At 46.1% G+C, this 20,774-nt stretch overlaps 1 protein-coding gene and 1 long non-coding RNA gene across 3 annotated transcripts in view; one reads left to right on the forward strand and one right to left on the reverse strand.

Moving 5' to 3' along the window:
- LOC140071161 (von Willebrand factor C and EGF domain-containing protein-like) overlaps positions 1-20,774 on the reverse strand; it is a 55,032-nt gene that overhangs the window by 18,899 nt on the left and 15,359 nt on the right. For both annotated transcript variants that reach the window (XM_072118514.1, XM_072118515.1), the window contains exons 7-17: positions 18,998-19,123; positions 18,338-18,454; positions 17,684-17,806; positions 15,499-15,627; positions 13,244-13,363; positions 12,766-13,157; positions 12,598-12,688; positions 11,550-11,632; positions 2,783-2,870; positions 1,672-1,757; positions 1,474-1,591 (exon numbers count right to left, since the gene is read on the reverse strand). In XM_072118514.1, coding sequence (XP_071974615.1) covers positions 1,474-1,591; positions 1,672-1,757; positions 2,783-2,870; positions 11,550-11,632; positions 12,598-12,688; positions 12,766-13,157; positions 13,244-13,363; positions 15,499-15,627; positions 17,684-17,806; positions 18,338-18,454; positions 18,998-19,123 — 1,473 coding nt within the window. The remainder of the gene's footprint in view (positions 1-1,473; positions 1,592-1,671; positions 1,758-2,782; positions 2,871-11,549; positions 11,633-12,597; positions 12,689-12,765; positions 13,158-13,243; positions 13,364-15,498; positions 15,628-17,683; positions 17,807-18,337; positions 18,455-18,997; positions 19,124-20,774) is intronic.
- Positions 398-19,186, forward strand: LOC140071162 (uncharacterized). The gene is made up of 4 exons (XR_011849075.1): positions 398-528; positions 1,243-1,366; positions 2,781-2,856; positions 19,114-19,186. It is a non-coding gene; the product is annotated as an uncharacterized lncRNA (long non-coding RNA).

Below are 20,774 nucleotides of genomic sequence, written 5' to 3' on the forward strand. Positions count from 1 at the left end.
AAGGTCCATGTAGACTTAAAGGAAAACTCACAGTACATGTTTTGGCCTGAGTGTTACAATAAAGAAGCTATCCAAATTTGTAAAACTGATATATATCCTCATTATTGGACTGGGGGAGGTTGTACTCTCACCTACAAGCTAATCTCTGATGTCATAATTATTTTAACCAAATTGTCAGATGAGATTAACTCTTTAAAAAGAAACAGAATGATTTCCATATTTTGTTCCTCGCCCTTTTTTTCTTAGTAATGACATTTTCTGTCCTGAAGCTGCTTCTCAAAACACTTCCCCAGCAGCAGTGAAGTGTGTGGAGCCTCTTCTTGTCTCTGCCCTAAAGTTGAGTAAAATTTAGGTTGCCCAACGTTCTCATGATGCCTTGTGTTCTCTGATTAAGCAATGTAGCAGTTGGTGATTGAAAATGGCTTGAAGATGCGCTAGTGAGTGCGAAACGGCCCGTCGCCGTCTGGCTCCAGTGTTCCCCCTGTATTGCACCGTCTCTTGAATAAAAGAAGTAGTTTCACATGCACGGTGAGTGCCGCCTTTTCTTCTTATATATGCTCACTTCGGACTGTTCTTTTCGGGCTGAGCAACACCGTTGTTGGAACCCCACGGAGACAGTATATGGCCTCCATAAGATCATCCCCATAAAGGACACCCGTGTGGGTTTGTATCAAGTTGAATAGTGCGGGGACCCTATACTCTCCGTTGGATTTGTATTTGGTGATTAGCCTGGCAGCTTTCATGGATGAGCATGGAGAAAGTAATTAGTAGTAGAAACCAGCAGTGAAACAAATAATAGCCTGTGTGAGCACTAAGGTTTAACATTCTGTGTTTCTACTATGCAGAAAGTAGTGATGGGAAGTTCAGCTCTTCTTAGTGAGCTGGATCATTAGGTTCTGCTCACTAAAAAGAGTCGCTGAATGGCTACCTATTAAATGTATAATAGGGGGCCTCAGTCAGCCAGTCACCCCTCTCCACACCACTTTTAACCCGATGGTTATCAGGTTAAAAGTGGGCTTGGTTACCCGTTTAAGGAGGGGGTTAAGTGAACCATCAGTGTTTACAGAAAAGAGGGGTCTATTGCTGCACATAAGTAATCAAGATAATAGGCAAGAGTGACTGACTTTTAGGAAAAATATCGGAATAGTGCTCTAAAGGGATTTTGAGAGTACACAGTTGCACCTGTCAAAACGTATATATAACCGCTTTAAGGATATGTCTAAACAGATTTTTTCATTACAGATTTTAAGGGAAATCCACACCATTCATAGACCCAACAGAATCCATGCAAAATCCACACGAGGAGGTGGCCTTCTTCTTTTGCAAAATAGATTCCGAAATTGGAGTCCAATACATATAATATATGGTAAATTTTGTCTTTTTCTTCAATTTTTTCATGGAAAATGTTTGGCAAATGTATTACAGGATACAACAGAAGGATTGTAGTAATGTTTATGATGATTTGCAGCATACCTGTGCTTTGTGGTGGCTCCTGGCATCTGAAGCAGCATTGTCCAGCCTCCAGCACCCAGTCCTCTCTAGGACACTCTAAGCTGGGACAAGGGACAAAGGAGCACTCCACTGCTCCATTCTAAAAGTAACAAATACATTCAGGCAACAAAATCTTTCAGCAGAACAAGTATATAGGAAAACGAGTCATCTTTTACAGACCTGGCACACACACGATGTGCATCCATTTTCATCTCGGCTAAATTTGGCTCCATGAGGATAAAGAATTCCTTGAAACTCACACCCATCTATAAGTAAAGTACGTTCATCTTAAAAACTAGATAGTAGTCACACAATTCAATCCCACAACAGCATTTACATTCTATGGGCTCTGAAAGGAATATGAAGCTCAGAAATTATGGGGCAAATTTACTTACCCGGCCCATTCGCGATCCAGCGGCGCGTTCTCTGCTGTGGATTCGGGTCCGGTCGGGATTTAAGAAGGTAGTTCCTCCGCCGTCCACCAGGTGGCGCTGCTGCGCTGAAAGTCATCTCATCGCGCCGGAATGCACCACCTCGGACCAGGTGAAGGTAAGCGCTCCCCAAGCGACACTTTTTCGGTTTTTAAATGCGGCGGTTTTTCCGAATACGTCGGGTTTTCGTTCGGCCACGCCCCCCGATTTCCGTTGCGCGCATGCCGGCGCTGATGCGCCACAATCCGATCGCGTGCGCCACAATCCCGGGGCAATTCAGGTGCAATCGGCGCAAATCGGAAATATTCGGGTAACACGTCGGGAAACCGCGAATCGGGCCCTTAGTAAATGACCCCCTATGTCTTTAAGAGAAACAGCTCCTTCCCTGTCAGTTGGTTGTGTCTGGTACTGCAGATCAGAGCTGTGCAAGTAAATATGACAGGACCACGATACAAAACGGACCCAACGGACCTACCTGAAGGATTGAAAACATCAGAATTTGCTACGGGTTATAGTTTATTTTTTCAGATTTTTATCAAAAGATTAAGATCCAATTTCTGACTATATCTTTTACTGTCTGTATCTGTAACAGTCAGAACCACAATCCAGGTGCTATTTGAAAGATGAGGTTCTCAACTTTAAAATGTCACCAGACCTATGGAAACCTGTCACCAGAGCTATATGGAAGGACTCATATCAGAAAAAAAGTGACTCTTCTCAGCTCGTTTGCATATGACTTTGAACGATATTTTAATATAAAAGAGGGAATTCTACCCATCCTGAGGGGGCTGGTAGTGGTATAAAAGCCCAAGTCCCATTAATATTACCCTCTCAGTCATACTTGTACTTATGTTACAGACCTGGACACCGCAGGCAGCAATCTGACATGAAGGGATCAGAGCATGAGACAGGATGACACACGGGAGGAATACAGGTGATATTTCCAGCCTGCAATCATAACAACAATGGCATGAACCCGTTTTGGTTACATATTTCCCAAAGTTTATTGTATTACATGGTCAGTAAAATACATGTATGAGAAATTTAAATGCTTTTAGAACGCCTGACTAATATACTTAACTTAAAGTTCTTCCCAGTACCTAATGCCCCTTCTTATTATGCCCCCAATTATAATGGGGAAGATTTACTTACCCGGTCCAGTCTTGATCCAGTAGCGGATTCTCCGAAGCCGATTCGGGTCCGGACGGGATTCACTAAGGTCCATGCGCCCGGTTTCCACCAGGTTCCAGGTAAGTGCGTGTCAAGCGACACTTTTTTTTAAAAAAATACAGTGATTTTTCCGAATCCGTTGGCCACGACCCCCCGATTTCCATTGCATGCATCCCGGCGCCGAAGCGCCAGAATCGGATCGCGTGCGCCAAAAACCCAGGGAAATTCGGCGCCAAGTGGAAACATTCGGGAAACCCGACGAAATAAAGCGAATCAGGCCCTTAATGACCCCCAATGTCCCCGATCTCTCATTAGGCCACCATCCAAAATGCTCCCTCTCATTATGCCCCCATTTATAGTGTCTTCTTTCTTTATGTCCCTTTTTACTATACCCCCATTTAATGTGCTCTTTCCTTATGCCCCCTTTAATTATGTCACCATTTATAGTGCCCCCTCTCCTTATGCCCCTTTTATTAAGCCCGATTTACAGTGCCCCCACACCTTATGCTGCTTTTAATTATGTCACCATTAGAGATGAGCGAACACTAAAATGCTCGGGTACTCGTTATTCGAGACGAACTTTTCCCGATGCTCGAGTGCTCGTCTCGAATAACGAGCCCCATTGAAGTCAATGGGAGACTCGAGCATTTTTCAAGGGGACCAAGGCTCTGCACAGGGAAGCTTGGCCAAACACCTGGGAACCTCAGAAAAGGATGGAAACACCACGGAAATGGACAGGAAACAGCAGGGGCAGCATGCATGGATGCCTCTGAGGCTGCATAATCGCACCATTATGCCAAAATTATGGGCAACAGCATGGCCATGACAGAGTGACAGAATGAAGCTAGATAGCATCTAAAACATGCAATAATTGACCCTGACACTATAGGGGACGGCATGCAGAGGCAGCGGCAGCAGGCTAGAGAGTGGCATGGCGACATACCCTAATTGGACTCAGGCTTCAAACCAATGGGTGTCAGAGAGGAACCAAAGGAGGTGAGCAAGAAGCGCTCAAATAATATCGGTACATGATAAAAGTTTGCCAGTATATTTTGTGGATTACACAGCAGGGTGGCGACAAAGTTAACATGGAAGCCATGAAAACAACCCAAAATTCTGCCTGACACAGCTCGTTTGATAAGGGGACCATGTATGCTTACAGTTCATGCCAGTCGCTGCACTGGCTGCCAGTCTCCTTTCGAATACAGTTTAAAATAATAATAACCCTCATCCATAAAGCTCTGTATAATGCTGCACCCCCCTACCTCTCCTCTCTTATCTCAGTCTATCGCCCAACCCGTGCTCTTAGATCCGCCAGTGATCTTAGATTAACCTCTACCCTAGTGCGGACCTCCCACTCGCGTCTCCAAGACTTCTCTAGAGCTGCACCAATTCTATGGAATGCTCTGCCCCGGACTATCAGACTAATACCTAACCTCCAAAGTTTCAAACGTGCTCTTAAAACCCATTTCTTTAGGCAAGCCTATAACACTCATTAACTGCATGAAGTTTTAACTCTTCTACTAACCCGTCCTGTGTCGTCCTCCCATCTGTTATCCAGCAACCAACAGGCACCAGACTTCTCTGCAGTCCCATTCACCCTGGACCTGGTATATAAGATGACGGCTGAGTGGTTCAAGCGACAGCAATTCCATTTATCATATTTTTTTCTATTCCCTAAGAAGAATGGCTTGACCATTAAATATTCTTTTACCTCGTGTTACCCCATCATCTTCATAAACCGTAAGCTCTGGCGAGCAGGGACCTCACTCCTGTTGTTCCATACAAATGTTGTGCTCTGTTACATTACATTTGTATTTGTTTCCTATGATTTGTAAAGCGCTACGGAATATGATGGCGCTATATAAATAAAGATTATTATTATTATTATTATGGAGGCAGTGAACTAGTAGTAGATTAAAGGTGCTGCAGTTAAAACTATGTTAGTTGGATCTTGGGATGGAGCTGGCGCTCTGCAGCCAGGCGAGCTTTCGCCAATCCAAGCCCCTGTCTCTAGGCTACTCCCCAAACAGCACTTCTAAGAACCTTTTGTATAAGATCAAGTGTAGTAGCGTTCTTATAAGTTTAGGATATGGCGGGTGAGGGGAATGTAAACAGATGCGCAAGAAGCGCTGAAATAATATCCCTAAATGGTAAAAGTTTGCCAGTATATTTTGTGGATAACACAGCAGGGTGGCGACAAAGTTAACAACTTTGATGTGGAATCCATGAAAACAACCCAAATTTCTGCCTGACACACCTTGTTTGATAAAGGGACGATGTATGGAGGCAGCTATATGGACGACTTTTGGAGGTAGCAATGGAGACAACGTGTGGAGGCTGCTATGGAGACAATTTAATTTGGATAGTGCCTGTATGTGGCAGTCCCAAACATTTTTCAAACCAGAGGAGCAGGTAGGTGGCCCTCCAGTAAAATGGAATAGATTGAGTGCCTGTATGTGGCAGTCCCAAAAATTTTTCAAACCAGAGGAGCAGGTAGGTGGCCCTCCAGTAAAATGGAATAGATTGAGTGCCTGTATGTGGCAGTCCCAAAAATTTTTTAAAACAGAGGACCGGGTAGGTGGCCCTCCAGAAAAATGGAATAGATTGAGTGCCTGTATGTGGCAGTCCCAAAAATTTTTCAAACCAGAGGAGCAGGTAGGTGGCCCTCCAGTAAAATGGAATAGATTGAGTGCCTGTATGTGGCACTCACAAAAATTGTTTCAAACAGAGGACCGGGTAGGTGGCCCTCCAGAAAAATTAAATGCATGAAGTACTATAGCAAGAGCCAGTGGGCCCTGTCAAAAAATAGCCATTTTCCTCTGCTTTACTGTACAAAGAGGAGGAGAAGGAGGAAAATGAGGAGGAGGAGGAGTGGATCAATTATTCAGGTTGAGCTTCCTTCACCTGGTGGAGATTGGAAATTCTGAGAAATCCAGCCTTTATTCATTTTAATAAGCATCAGCCTGTCAGCGCTGTCAGTCGACAGGCGTGTACGCTTATCGGTGATGATGCCACCAGCTGCACTGAAAACCCGCTCGGACAAGACGCTAGCGGCAGGGCAGGCAAGAACCTCCAAGGCGTACAGCGCCAGTTCGTGCCACATGTCCAGCTTTGAAACCCAGTAGTTGTAGGGAGCTGTGTGATCATTTAGGACGATGGTATGGTCAGCTACGTACTCCCTCACCATCTTTCTGTAAAGATCAGCCCTACTCTGCCGAGACTGGGGACAGGTGACAGTGTCTTGCTGGGGTGACATAAAGCTGGCAAAAGCCTTGTAAAGCGTACCCTTGCCAGTGCTGGACAAGCTGTCTGCTCGCCTACTCTCCCTCGCTACTTGTCCCGCAGAACTACGCACTCTGCCGCTAGCGCTGTCAGAAGGGAAATACTGTTTCAGCTTGTGCACCAGGGCCTGCTGGTATTCATGCATTCTCACACTCCTTTCCTCTGCAGGGATGAGAGTGGGAAGATTTTGCTTGTACCGTGGGTCCAGGAGAGTGAACACCCAGTAATCGGTGCTGGAATAAATTCTTTGAACGCGAGGGTCACGGGATAGGCAGTCTAGCATGAAATCTGCCATATGCGCCAGAGTACCAACGCGTAAGAATTCACTCCCCTCACTGGCCTGACTGTCCATTTCCTCCTCCTCCAACTCCTCCAACTCCTCTTCTTCTGCCCATACACGCTGAACAGTGAAGGACTCAACAATGGTCCCCTCTTGTGTCTCGCCAACATTCTCCTCCTCTTCCTCCTCATCCTCCTCCACCTCCACCTCCTCCGATATGCGCTGAGAAACAGACCTGAGGGTGCTTTGGCTATCAACAAGGGAATATTCTTCCCCTGTCTCTTGTGACGAGCGCAAAGCTTCCGACTTCATGCTGACCAGAGAGTTTTTCAACAGGCCAAGCAGCGGGATGGTGAGGCTGATGATGGCGGCATCGCCACTGACCATCTGTGTTGACTCCTCAAAGTTACTCAGCACCTGACAGATATCAGACATCCACGTCCACTCCTCATTGTAGACTTGAGGAAGCTGACTGACCTGACTACCAGTTCTGGTGGAAGTTGACACCTGGCAGTCTACAATCGCTCTGCGCTGCTGGTAAACTCTGGATAACATGGTCAGTGTTGAATTCCACCTCGTGGGCACGTCGCACAACAGTCGGTGAGCGGGCAGTTGGAGGCGGCGCTGCGCTGCCCTGAGAGTGGCAGCATCTGGGCTGGACTTCCTGAAATGCGCACAGATGCGGCGCACCTTCGTGAGCAAATCAGACAGATTGGGGTATGTCTTGAGGAAACGCTGAACTATCAGATTTAACACATGGGCCAGGCATGGCACATGTGTCAGTCTGCCGAGTTGCAGAGCCGCCACCAGGTTACGGCCGTTGTCACACACAACCATTCCCGGCTTGAGGTTCAGCGGTGCCAGCCACAGATCAGTCTGCGCCGTGATGCCCTGTAATAGCTCTTGGGCGGTGTGCCTTTTGTCGCCTAGGCTCAGCAGTTTGAGCACCGCCTGCTGTCGCTTAGCGACGGCACTGCTGCTGTGCCTAGAGCTACCGACTGATGGCGCCGTGCCCACGGATGGTAGTTCGGAGGAGGAGGTGGAGGAGGGGTGGGAGGAGGAGGAGGCATAGTAGGCCTGAAACACCTGGACCGAGGTAGGCCCCGCAATCCTCGGCGTCGGCAGTATATGAGCAGCCCCAGGGTCAGACTCGGTCCCAGCCTCCACCAAGTTAACCCAATGTGCCGTCAGCGATATATAGTGGCCCTGCCCGGCAGCACTCGTCCACGTGTCCGTGGTCAGGTGGACCTTGTCAGAAACGGCGTTGGTCAGGGCACGGATGATGTTGTCTGACACGTGCTGGTGCAGGGCTGGGACGGCACATCGGGAAAAGTAGTGGCGGCTGGGGACCGAATACCGAGGGGCGGCCGCCGCCATGAGGTTGCGAAAGGCCTCAGTCTCTACTAGCCTATAGGGCAGCATCTCCAGGCTAAGCAATCTGGAGATGTGCACATTAAGGGCTTGGGCGTGCGGGTGGGTTGCACTATATTTGCGTTTCCGCTCCAGCGTCTGGGGTATGGAGAGCTGAACGCTGGTGGATGCTGTGGAGGATCGTGGAGGCGACGATGGGGTTTTTGTGGCAGGGTCCTGGGCAGGGGGCTGACTAGCAGCTGACACAGGGGAAGGAGCAGTGGTGTGCACGGCCGGAGGTGAACGGGCTTGTTGCCACTGAGTGGGGTGTTTAGCATTCATATGCCTGCGCATACTGGTGGTAGTTAAGCTAGTAGTGGTGGAACCCCTGCTGAGCCTGGTTTGGCAAATGTTGCACACCACAGTCCGTCGGTCATTCGGTGTTTCCTTAAAGAACCTCCAGACTTCTGAAGATCTAGCCCTCGCCGCAAGAGCCCTCGCCACGGGAGCTTCACTAGTTGACACATTTGGCGCTGATGCACCAGCTCTGGCCCTGCCTCTCCGTCTGGCCCCACCACTGCCTCTTCCAACCTGTTCTGGTCGAGGACTCTCCTCCGTCTCAGAAGCACTGTGTTCACCCGGCCTCTCAACCCAGCTTGGGTCTGTCACCTCATCAACCTCCGATCCCTCAGTCTGCTCCCCCCTCGGACTTCCTGCCCTGACAACAACTTCCCCACTGTCTGACAACCGTGTCTCCTCATCGTCGGACACCTCTTTACACACTTCCACTACGTCAAGAAGGTCATCATCACCCACAGACTGTGACTGGTGGAAAACCTGGGCATCGGAAAATTGCTCAGCAGCAACCGGACAAGTGGTTTGTGACTGTGGGAAGGGTCCAGAAAACAGTTCCTCAGAGTATGCCGGTTCAAATGCCAAATTTTCCTGGGAGGGGGCAGACTGGGGGGGAGGAGGCTGAGGTGCAGGAGCTGGAGGAGTGGCGATTTCGGTGACATGGGTGGACTGCGTGGAAGACTGACTGGTGGTGGACAAATTGCTCGAAGCATTGTCAGCAATCCACGACATCACCTGTTCGCACTGTTCTGGCCTCAACAGTGCTCTACCACGAGTCCCAGTAACTTCAGACATGAACCTAGGGAGTGTAGCTCTGCGGCGTTCCCCTGCTCCCTCATCAGCAGGTGGTGTCTCACCCCGCCCAGGACCACGGCCTCTGACCCCTGCAGTAGTTGGACGCCCACGTCCCCGCCCTCGTCCTCTACCCCTAGCCCTCGGGTTAAACATTTTTAAAATGAGAGTTATAACTTTATTTTTTTTTTAACTTTTTTTTGTTTTTTTTTGTGTTTTTTGTTTTTTTTTGTGTTTTTTGTTTTTTTTTGAGTTTTTAAAACCAAACAATGCTATCCTATTGCTATGGCTATTTTCTAGCCAAGTATCAAAGCACACTACTATGCCAGATGAGATGACACTGAGTTAGTGCCTAATTGAAATCCAACCCCTACTAAATTTTCCCACTTCGGTCTTTGCTATGGATATGTGCGTCACTAAGCGCAGAACACAGCGGTCGCAAGTCTCACTACAAATTGCTCAGAATTGGCTAGTACATGCACTGCAGAAAGTACAGCCACCAGCAGATCAACCAGAAATCAAATATATAGAACGCTACTGTAGGCGTAAGTAAGCTCTTTGTATTCTCCTATGGCTATTTTCTAGCCAAGTATCAAAGCACACTACTATGCCAGATGAGATGACACTGAGTTAGTGCCTAATTGAAATCCAACCCCTACTAAATTTTCCCACTTCGGTCTTTGCTATGGATATGTGCGTCACTAAGCGCAGAACACAGCGGTCGCAAGTCTCACTACAAATTGCTCAGAATTGGCTAGTACATGCACTGCAGAAAGTACAGCCACCAGCAGATCAACCAGAAATCAAATATATAGAACGCTACTGTAGGCGTAAGTAAGCTCTTTGTATTCTCCTATGGCTATTTTCTAGCCAAGTATCAAAGCACACTACTATGCCAGATGAGATGACACTGAGTTAGTGCCTAATTGAAATCCAACCCCTAATAAATTTTCCCACTTCGGTCTTTGCTATGGATATGTGTGCCACTAAGAGCTAAACACAACGGTAGCAAGTCCCCCTGCTAATTCCTCACAAAATGGTACTAGATGCAAATTAAAATAAAAAAAGTAGAACGTTATTGTAGCCCTAAGAAGGGCTGTTGGGTTCTTTGAGAATCACTCCTGCCTAACAGTAAGCTAATAGAACACCCTAACGCTTTCCCTGACCAGCAGCAGCTCTCTCCCTAGCGGCATCCAGACACAGAATGATCCGAGCAGCGCGGGCAGCGGCTAGTCTATCCCAGGGTCACCTGATCTGGCCAGCCAACCACTGCTATCGACGTGTAAGGGTACCACGTCATGCTGGGTGGAGTGCAGAGTCTCCTGGCTTGTGATTGGCTCTGTTTCTGGCCGCCAAAAAGCAAAACGGCGGGAGCTGCCATTTTCTCGAGCGGGCGAAGTATTCGTCCGAGCAACGAGCAGTTTCGAGTACCCTAATGCTCGACCGAGCATCAAGCTCGGACGAGCATGTTCGCTCATCTCTAGTCACCATATGTAGTGTCCCATCTCCTTATGCCTCTTTTGTTATGTCTCCATTTATAGTTCCCCGTCGCCTTATGCCCCCCTTTATAATGCCCCCTCTATAATGCCCACATTTATAATGCCCCCTCCATTATGTCCTCTATCCTTAAGCCCCCTCGTATAAAGCTTCCTCCATTATGCCCCCATTTATAGTGCCCCCTCTTGTGCCCTGCCACTTTTTATAATGCCTCTTATTCTATCCTCCCTGGCTGTGCAGGTATTAAGAAAAAAAAAAAAAGACAATACTCACGTTTCCTCTGATCTGGTCTCTCTCTGGTGGGATCTTGTGTCCTTCGTTAAAGTGCTCAGGGCCGGCGAAGGAGTCATTGCATTGCCAGCACGGGGCGCGGTGCTGTGCGTAGTGGCAGAACAGGGAATGTATCACTCCCTACTCTGCTATGGCACAGCTGGAGCAGCGCACAAGCCGAAAACACGACTCCTGCATCTTGTGAGCAAACATGACTGCCCGGCACAGTCGCGGCCCCAGGGGGCACAACTGCGATCTGGTGTGCAGTCAAGCAGGCCACTCAAAGACACTTAGCAGGCCAGATATGGCCTGCGGGTCATATAATGCCCATCCCTGTCCTAGAGTAATAGTCCCTTCCTTCAACACCCTTTCCCATTTAGCACCCAACCAATAAAATACTGTCACCCTATGGTGGATATAACTCACCGCAGCCACATGTGCACATAACAATCCCCTACATTACCACCATGCCTGAGATCGAGGGATTAGATGTGGAGAGTCATTGTTGACATTGACCGACATGAATGGTGACAAACTATGTACAGTATAGGAGTATAGGTCAAGAAAAAAATAGCTCCCTGGAATTAGTCATCTTTTCTCAGACATTTCACAATTATTACATCACTTACCAAACAAATACATATTGTGCAGTTATCTGGGGAATTGGGGAAAAGTTCTCCATCTGCTCTCATTGTCCCCTCGAAGAAACACCCTGTAACAGATGACAAGTATTCGATGTATGGTGGCCAAAAAGTCCAAGTCTTTGGATTGGGGGTTGTCTGACTTTCATTAAAAAATGTATAGGTGGGCTGGGGGGGGGGCTGTAAAAAAAAAATGAGTACCTACCTCCTCCCGCGCTCCAGATCTCCCACACCGCCGTCCGTCGCTGCCATGACCTTCTTTCTTTATTGGGTGCCAGGCAGCCGGAACTTGACGGAGGTGAAGTGCCGTACCCCTGTAAACGGACAGGGTCATAGCAGCAACTTACTGTGGTGAGGGAGACTGCAAGTGTGGGAGGAGTTTTTTACAGCGCCCCTCCAAGACCCCCTATAGATTTTTTTATAAAAGTTGGACAACTGCTTTATTGGGAATCAGAGGTCCAAAGATTGGTGTGTCCAACACAGAGGTGGGGCATCCCAAATATGTGGAATGCCCCATTACACACTCTGGGTGCTTTAAATTGTCTTCTACAGGACCTTTTATACTTTAAAGCTATCGTAGACTCCCTTATCTGCAAAATTGTGCAATGGAGGGTGGGTGGGGCGAGCATTATTTAGCTTGGTACACCAAGATTGGTTAATCCACCCCTGCTGACAGATTTGAGTATTTGATGCTGTGTCAAAGATGGAAAGACCCAACAAACAAGAAATGCACAGGCCAGTCAACGGGAATGTCTCGAAGTAAGGTAGGTCCTGATAGTAAGGTAAGGTAGGGCCACTACACATGCCCATAGCAGACCTGTGGCACCCAATGGATGGATGATTTTGAAGGTAGGATTTAGGTATAACATAGCCTTCCAGCTATCGAGTGCCATAGGGCTTTGGCTTTGTGTGGTTGCCCAAAGAGGTCCCGTAAAAGGTTTACTCAAGGGTAAATCAACTCAATCAAGAGTAAACATATAACATATGACCAACTAATGAACATTACGATCCATATTTCGAGCTGTTGTCTACTCACCATCACATGTAGGGCAGCAGCTGTCTGGGTGCAGGATGGGATGGGAGCAGTTTGGGCTACATACTCTTCTTTCACAGGTTATGGAACCTTCCTGCAAGACGCATATATTGAAACCATAATCTTACTGTGTAGACAAGAAAAAATAACTCTTCTAACTATATCACCCACCTGGCAAGTGCAATCCGTACACTTTGCTTCTGTCCACGAGCTGCCATTTTGTCGTAGCTCGTCGTTATGTCGGCAGTGTAGACTTGTGTGCAGTGTGGTGGGTGCTCCGGTCATGGTTTCTTTCGATGGGGTATGGGAGATTCCCGATGATTTTTGAGCTAGTGGTGAATGACCCGTTTTGAGATTCTGAGGTGGTGGCAGTGGATCCAGGTTGGTTGTTGCAGCTTGTGGTTTTGAGGTAGACATTGTGGTAAACATTTCAGCTAATATAGTACTGACCATCGTAGACATGGGTGTAGTAGGGCTGACTGCTGGTGCGGACGTTGGATGAATCTGGGGTACATTGTGCACGGCGGGGAGGAAGCCAATTGTCTGCACCTCAAAGGGAATTACTGTGGCATACATAGAGACAACATCTCATCATATCTCACCTTCATAGCCAAAGGTCCCAGTAAGATGTTGTAATAGGATGTGTTACCTGTACAACCACCATTAATAGACAGAAACCCAACAGGACAGGAGCAGACATAAGATCCTAGAGTATTAACGCAGGTCCCAGAAGAGCAAAGGGTCGTATCCTCCAGGCATTCATTCACATCTAGGACAGAACCATAAGGTGTTCTTATACCCATATAATCAAGTTTGTTCATATATCCAAGACTCGTCTGTCACTTTATGCATTTATTTGCTTTATATGGTAAAAAGACAATGCAAATAAATCTGAATGGACACGTTATATAGTGAGTCAACACCTTTTAGGTCCTGCATCAGCCTAAGCCGCATTCATTTTGCTCCCAAAAACAAAGAGTGGCTTATCCGGTAGGGGCAGATCTACTAAGAACAATGCAAACTGTTCTAAGTAGCTCCTAATGCAGATTTCCATTCCTCTTGCCGGAGACGACCAGTAACAAGCTATAGAGATGATGGGAGATGGGTATGGATCAACTACTGGGGGCATAGAGTATCATTCGGCTACTACACGCCCCCAGTAGCCTCTGAAACAAATGTGCATATGAATTGATTAAAGTTTATTTCGGCAGCAGCTGCATCCATGAAAAACGGGATGCAGAGGCTGCAGGGAGGGGAAATCTGCATCGGGAACTACTTAAGAAAGTCGTTTCCCAATGGTAAATTTCCTTTAAAGGGAACCTGTCATCCCATTTGCACATATACAGCCAGTGACAGGTTCCTATAGAGCTCTAATAACTGGCTGAACCACTTCTTTTAACTAAAAATTGTTTCGCTTACATCCACATAAATCACTTTTATCTTATATTATGTGGCATCAGAGGGGGAGGGGGGCGTGTCCTGCTTGGCCGGCCCCTCCCATTTAATCCTCCCCATGCCTTAGGCCTCCTTACTGGGCACAGTTCATGTCATGTGACCAGAGAGACATCATCTCAGGTCCTTTAGCCTCTTAATAATAGCAAACTGTACCCCATGCAAGTCACAGCAGCCTCCATGGACTTCTACTCCTCTCCATCCTCCATGGAGGCTGCTGTGATTTCATGTGATCACATACATGGTGTACATTTTGCTATTATTAGAAGGCTAAAGGACCTGTGATGATGCCCCTCTGGTCATATATCATGTATGTGACACAAGGCATCATTTAAAATAATTGACACAATATTTCCCTGTACATAGAGCTCTATATGTCTGTAGTTGAATATTAGCAGACGGTCCCTCAGTACAAGGAGGCAGAGCAGTGATTTGAAGAGACACAGAGATGTCAGTCAGAATAACGGGGCGTGGTTCACTGCCAGTCTGAGAGAGAGGAGTCACAAACACCAGACATGAGTCACAAAAGCTAATTTGCATATCAGAAAAAAGTTAGTTATTATGGTACAGTGCCTCCCTGGCAGCTAATTTTAGGTGGTATGGTGAGGACTTGTAACCCTTTACCAGCAGGCATTGGTACTCAGGGTGGTCAAAATTTTATGTTCAGTCCAATAATTTGGTTTTCTTAGGATGTCCTAATTTGGCAATCCTGACAAATCTGGCTTGTCTGAACAGGTGATCACAATAAATTGGTAGTAGGCGTATTAATAAGGTTTAGTAACCCCCAAGTTTGGAGCAGGAGAGGGGTCATTAGAGTAGTACATATAATACAGCACATTATTGGTAATATCCACTTTCATTAAGCAGCTAGTAGAGGCGTTAACCAGTGTAGGGTCATCCAAGAGCAGCTATACCGGCTCTTCCTGAAGCTAAAATCAAAACATAGGGGGTCATTTACTAAGGGCCCGATTCGCGTTTTCCCGACGTGTTACCCGAATATTTCCGATTTGCGCCGATTGTACCTGAATTGCCCCAGGATTTTGGCGCACGCGATCGGATTGTGGCGCATCGGCGCCGACTTGCACGCGACGGAAATCGGGGGGCGTGGCCGAACGAAAACCCGACGTATTCGGAAAAACCGCCGCATTTAAAAACCGAAAAAGTGTCGCTTGGGAAGCGCTTACCTTCACCTGGTCTGAGGTGGTGCATTCCGGCGCGTTGAGATGATTTTCAGCGCAGCAGCGCCACCTGGTGGACGGCGGAGGAACTACCTTAGTGAATCCCGGCCGGACCCGAATCCTGTGCAGAGAACGCGCCGCTGGATCGCGAATGGGCCGGGTAAGTAAATCTGCCCCACAAAGTGTAACCCAAGGCATTTGGCACCTTGTATATTTACAGACTGCAATTACAAAGAAGAATTGATCGAAGACTAATTACCCAAAAATGACTTACCCACACATGAAAATCTGTCTGCCCCCAGAGCAAAACCGCTGCGACAGGAACAGAAGAAGCTTCCCTGTGTGTTGTGGCAGAAGTGTTGACAGAGATGAGACGTCCCCGGTCGCCGACATTCATTGATGTCTTAAAGAAAAGCAGAATAATGCGATAATGTTCTACACTTTAATTAAACATCAGTATAGTATTAATCATATTGTAGGTAATAAAGGAGTTGCCTAAAATCCTTTGTCTTTTAAAGGGCACCTGGCTTTGTAAGGGGAAGCATGTAATTATTGGCAAACTGCACAAAAGGTGCGTCGACATCTCCCGAATTCATTCTGGTCAATCTTATGTTGCATCAGTTTATTGAGGTTTGATGGCATGATTTACCATTATGGGGTTGATATTGTGATGATATACTGCATTTTTTATTGTAAACTGTGGGGTTGTGTCATATTTTTAGAAAAAAAAAGAGGCTTTCTACTGGAAACTGTGCCACTGTTCACTCTTATTATAATTGTATTGTCATGAACTTGAACATTTAACATGCCAACTGAGGCCTGTAGAACTTCAGGTGTATCTCTTGGATTGTTGCCACTTTTCTTTCTCTGCATTGCACAATCTGATCTTGGGTTTAGTTTTTAGGGATGGCTTCTTAGCCCTTCCCAGATTGATGGATAGAAACAACTGCTTCTATAAGGTTATTGGGGCAAATTTACTTACCCGGCCCATTCGCGATCCAGCGGCGCGTTCTCTGCTCTGGATTCGGGTCCGGCCGGGATTTAAGAAGGTAGTTCCTCCGCCGTCCACCAGGTGGCGCTGCTGCGCTGAAAGTCATCTCATCGCGCCGGAATGCACCACCTCGGACCAGGTGAAGGTAAGCGCTCCCCAAGCGACACTTTTGTTTTTAAATTGCGGCGGTTTTTCCGAATACGTCGGGTTTTCGTTCGGCCACACCCCCCGATTTCCGTCGCGGTCATGCCGGCGCCGATGCGCCACAATCCGATCGCGTGCGCCACAATCCCGGGGCAATTCAGGTACAATCGGCGCAAATCGGAAATATTCGGGTAACACGTCGGGAAAACGCGAATCGGGCCCTTAGTAAATGACCCCCACTGTCTATGTTTATCCTTAGTATTGTGTCAATTTTTGTTCAAGTACATCACACCAAAACTTCTACCTTTATGGTGTGGTCACGCTTGCTAAGTTGCAAAAACATGCTATATTTTTACAATTATAATTGTAATTTCATGAACATTTATTGTGCTAACTGAGGCCTATAGAAATTAAAATGTATCTCATGGGCTTTTGGACAAATCTCTTTAAAATGCACAATTTGATCTTGGGGTGAGTTTTCTGGGATGATCATGTTTGGGAAGGTCATTTGGTGATGTCTACTGAATGTCTGAAGATGTCATATATCTTTGATATTGGGGGGGATATATAAATGCACTTGCTCCACAATTCTGGTGGTTTTGCGCCAAAAACACTGCATCACAGTGCCTTGGTGCCCACAATTATCAAGGCTTTTAGATCTTTTTTTTGCCACTTTCCCGACTTGTCCGGTTAAGGGGCGTGACCTTGCAATGAAGGGGCGTGATCTTGTGAGGAAGGGCGTGGCTTGAGGTAAATCGTTCATACGGGCAAAATATTGGCACACATTTTAGACAAACTAAATGTAGGTCTAAAGTAGGAACTGACAGTCTTATATTGCACCAGATTTCATCATCACAGTGATATATCTGGCACACCAAAAGTAGTGTTTTCCAGCTAGAGACACATTGTTAAATCCCCCCCATTGTGTCAATAGATGTGTGAATGCTACAAACCTACAAACTGACAAAACTTCTGCCTTTATGGAGGTGGTCACACTTGCTGAATAAACCAACGCATTTAATAAGCAGCAGATAGTTGCCACTTGTCCTCTAAATTTCTATGGAAGCCTTAAAGGGGGTATCTATTGGTTGAAAAACATGGCTGCTTTCTTCCAAAAACAGCACTTGCAATACCAGACACTACCCATAGTCAGGAGAGGAGCTGTTTTTGGGACAAAAGCCAAGTTTTGTAACCTTAAGGCCTTCTAAGGTCCAAATGTTTTATTTTAAGTCCCATAATATACAAAGAGGGGTGTTCTTTATATTTTTATATGTGAACATACTGTATAGCTTAGGTATAATTTTCCTTCCTGAGCATTACCTACCTACACAGGTGCGTCCATTGCTCTGCAGGGTGAAGCCGGCTCCACACAAGCACCGGTAACTCCCATGAATATTTTTACATCTGTGCTGACAAATAGATCTATGGACTGAACATTCATCAATATCTGGAAGCATGAAATAAAAAAAGGGGAGTTAGGAAACATTGCAATTGTACTACATTGCAAATACATTTCGACAAATGACACAATTCTTTACGTATCTATAGATCCTGATATATAACACAGATTTCTCCAAGTCACTGTAATAAAAAAAGCAGATAAAAATTCCATATAATAAACCAGCGCTGTCTATTCTAATTATTTTCAGTGTTTACGTGGGTTTCCTCTGGATCTTCCGGTTTCCTCCCACACTCCAGAACATCAACAGAATTATTATTAATATTATTATTTCTAGATGCATATAAAATAAACAGAAGTTTTTTGTTATATTGGTCTAGTAGATTATTTTTCTTTTTTATCCCTGGTGTCTAGTGGTGGACAAAAAACAGCCAAGCTTTTAGACTATATACAGTAGCTATTTCCAGGGGCCCCAAATGGCTCTCTATTCAGTTGTGCTGTAGGAAGAGGACCAGCGCTCCTATCATGTATTCATGACATATCTTGGAAATTCTGCAATACATTCATATAAAGTCTTACCTAAACAAGTGCTCATATCAGCAGCGAGTTTCAGGCCGGGCCCGCAGTCACACACGTACCCTCCTTCAGTGTTAACACATGTCCCTTTACAGGAAGACACCGCACATTCATCTATGTCTGGAGAAAAAATTGTTGGGTTAAAAGGGCCGTGATCACTGAATAGGGGTGGGGCTAACTGAAACAGGGTGGGGCTAAGTAAGCCATTGACTCTTAGGGCTGAGCTTCTCTTGTTCACCTAAAAAGAACCGGCTCTGAGTGCCAGCTCGATCGTGAACAACCCATCACTAGTGTAGAGTAGTAGGAAGAGAATGCATGAGGAGACACAGGCACACAAAGGCCGCAGCTTTCACTTCTTCTGGTAGGGAGACAGGTAATGTGAATTAAACTTTTATAAAGTACTGAAATGATTCAGAATGCTGACAAAGGCATTTTCAAAATGAGCATGTCATAGGCTATTGGAACCTGTCACCAGCTAAAAATCATATTCCTGGCTACAGGTTCGCTTTAAGACTTCAGCCTCTTGCAATGAACACATTTAGTTGTCGGACGAGTCCTACAAATAATGTGGGTAGGTTGGGTTTAATTTTAACTAATATTTGGTCAGCATTTAGGTGCATTTAGCTTATTTTCATAGTCTCCAGACAGGGGGTGCAGGGATACCTGTGCAGGTTACTCCATTGGCTGTCTCTGTCATTCTGAATCCAATAGGACAAACCCTTGAAATGTGTTCACAGCCGCCATCATTGCACGTTAACTCACAGCCATATTCTCCACAGGGGACAGAAGCTGTATAGAAGAGGAGCAAGAGCTGAGTTAGAGGCAGAGATACGGACTGCGCCAATTATAACGCTGCATGGATAGATACGGATCAAGAGGCCGCGTCAGATTCCGTCTGGAGCGGCAAGAAACGCACCTTACGTAATTACTTAAGGAATCGTTTTCAGGTAGCCACCCATCCCCAGTCCACTCTAACCAAATATTTCGGGTTAAATGGGGGGTGGCTGAGGCCAGAGCCGACTCTTCTTGTTCACCTGAAAGCCGACTTGTTTGCGAATTACCCATCACTACAGACTCCCATGATCAGATATTGATATCGGACTTTCCCAAAGACCAAACTCTACCATAGATTTCTACATGGGAGTTCACTGAATAAGTATCTACTGAGGCTCTGTCGCCCAGGGGCCTAATGAAACCTGGAGCCGACCCTGATCCCACCAACCAATGGCATATCCTTTTATATTGGCAGCCTGAGGATGCAGATACAATGTGAAGGATCAAAACTGTGCTTAAAGAAGTTTAGAAAAATATGGCTGCTTACTTTCAAAAACAGCGCCAAACTTGTATAAAGGCTATGAGCGGTATTGCAACTCAGTTCCATAGAGGTAAACAGCCTGAGTGGTAATATCACATATAGAGAGATGTGTTGTCAATTTCGCTCGACACTGGGAATGTCTTTGAAATACTAGAACTTTCCCCCTTTCCCATCTTTTGATCCACTTAATTGTTTTGTCGTAGCAGATAGGTGAGGAGAGATACAAAGACAAGTCTAATCTCATTTTTGGACTAGAATCGCTATTTATTTGCTAAATATCTTGTGTAATTGAGAATTCAGTTGTCATCAGAGCAGCAGTGACTATGTCTATTGGTAATATATATTTTGCAAATATACAGTGTATACACTAATAATAATACAACAACATAATTTGTAGAAAAGAAGATGATCGGATTATTTAGCAGATGTTATTACAATGAGGGCCGCATCTTCCCATGACTGTATTATATGTGTTTGTGTGTGGTGACCTCTGGTGGTGAGAATTGGGATTGCATTGCCGGTTTGTTGTCTTTCCTCTCCATTCACACAAGTCATTCAGAACAGAATACAACCTCTCATTTCTAAAGCAATATCTATCTTAAAGGTGTAAACTGGATTAATATATTGTGTATCCTTAGGATGGGTTATCAATGTTTAGTTTAGTGGAGCTCCAACCCTGGCATCACAACCAGGGCCGGTGCCACCAACCAATGGCATCCCACCCAGGGCCGGCGCCAGCACTGGGCACACCCGGGCAAGTGCTGGGGCCCAGAGCTGCTATACATAAGGCTATACATAAGGTATCCACGGGGGAGGGGGGAGGGTCTGTATCTAATGAGGGGGGCTTTATATAAAATAACCATGAGGGGGCAGTACACAAAATAACAATGAGAAGCTGATAAATATGATAAACTAGGGAATATTTTAGGGAACAGGAGAACAGTTTTAGTTTCTGAATTTTTAATGCCACCACATAAGTTCACTGCAAAGGGGCCCACTGAGGCTCTGTCACCCAGGGGCCTGATTAAACCCTGATCGCACCAACCAATGGCATCCCACCGTAATGGTTTGGTTACAGCTGTTCCAATCTAATGAAAGCAGCTGGGACATAATATACAGGCGGTC

The sequence above is a fragment of the Engystomops pustulosus genome, chromosome 7, assembly GCF_040894005.1.
Source record: "Engystomops pustulosus chromosome 7, aEngPut4.maternal, whole genome shotgun sequence".
Classification (NCBI taxonomy): Eukaryota; Metazoa; Chordata; class Amphibia; order Anura; family Leptodactylidae; genus Engystomops; species Engystomops pustulosus.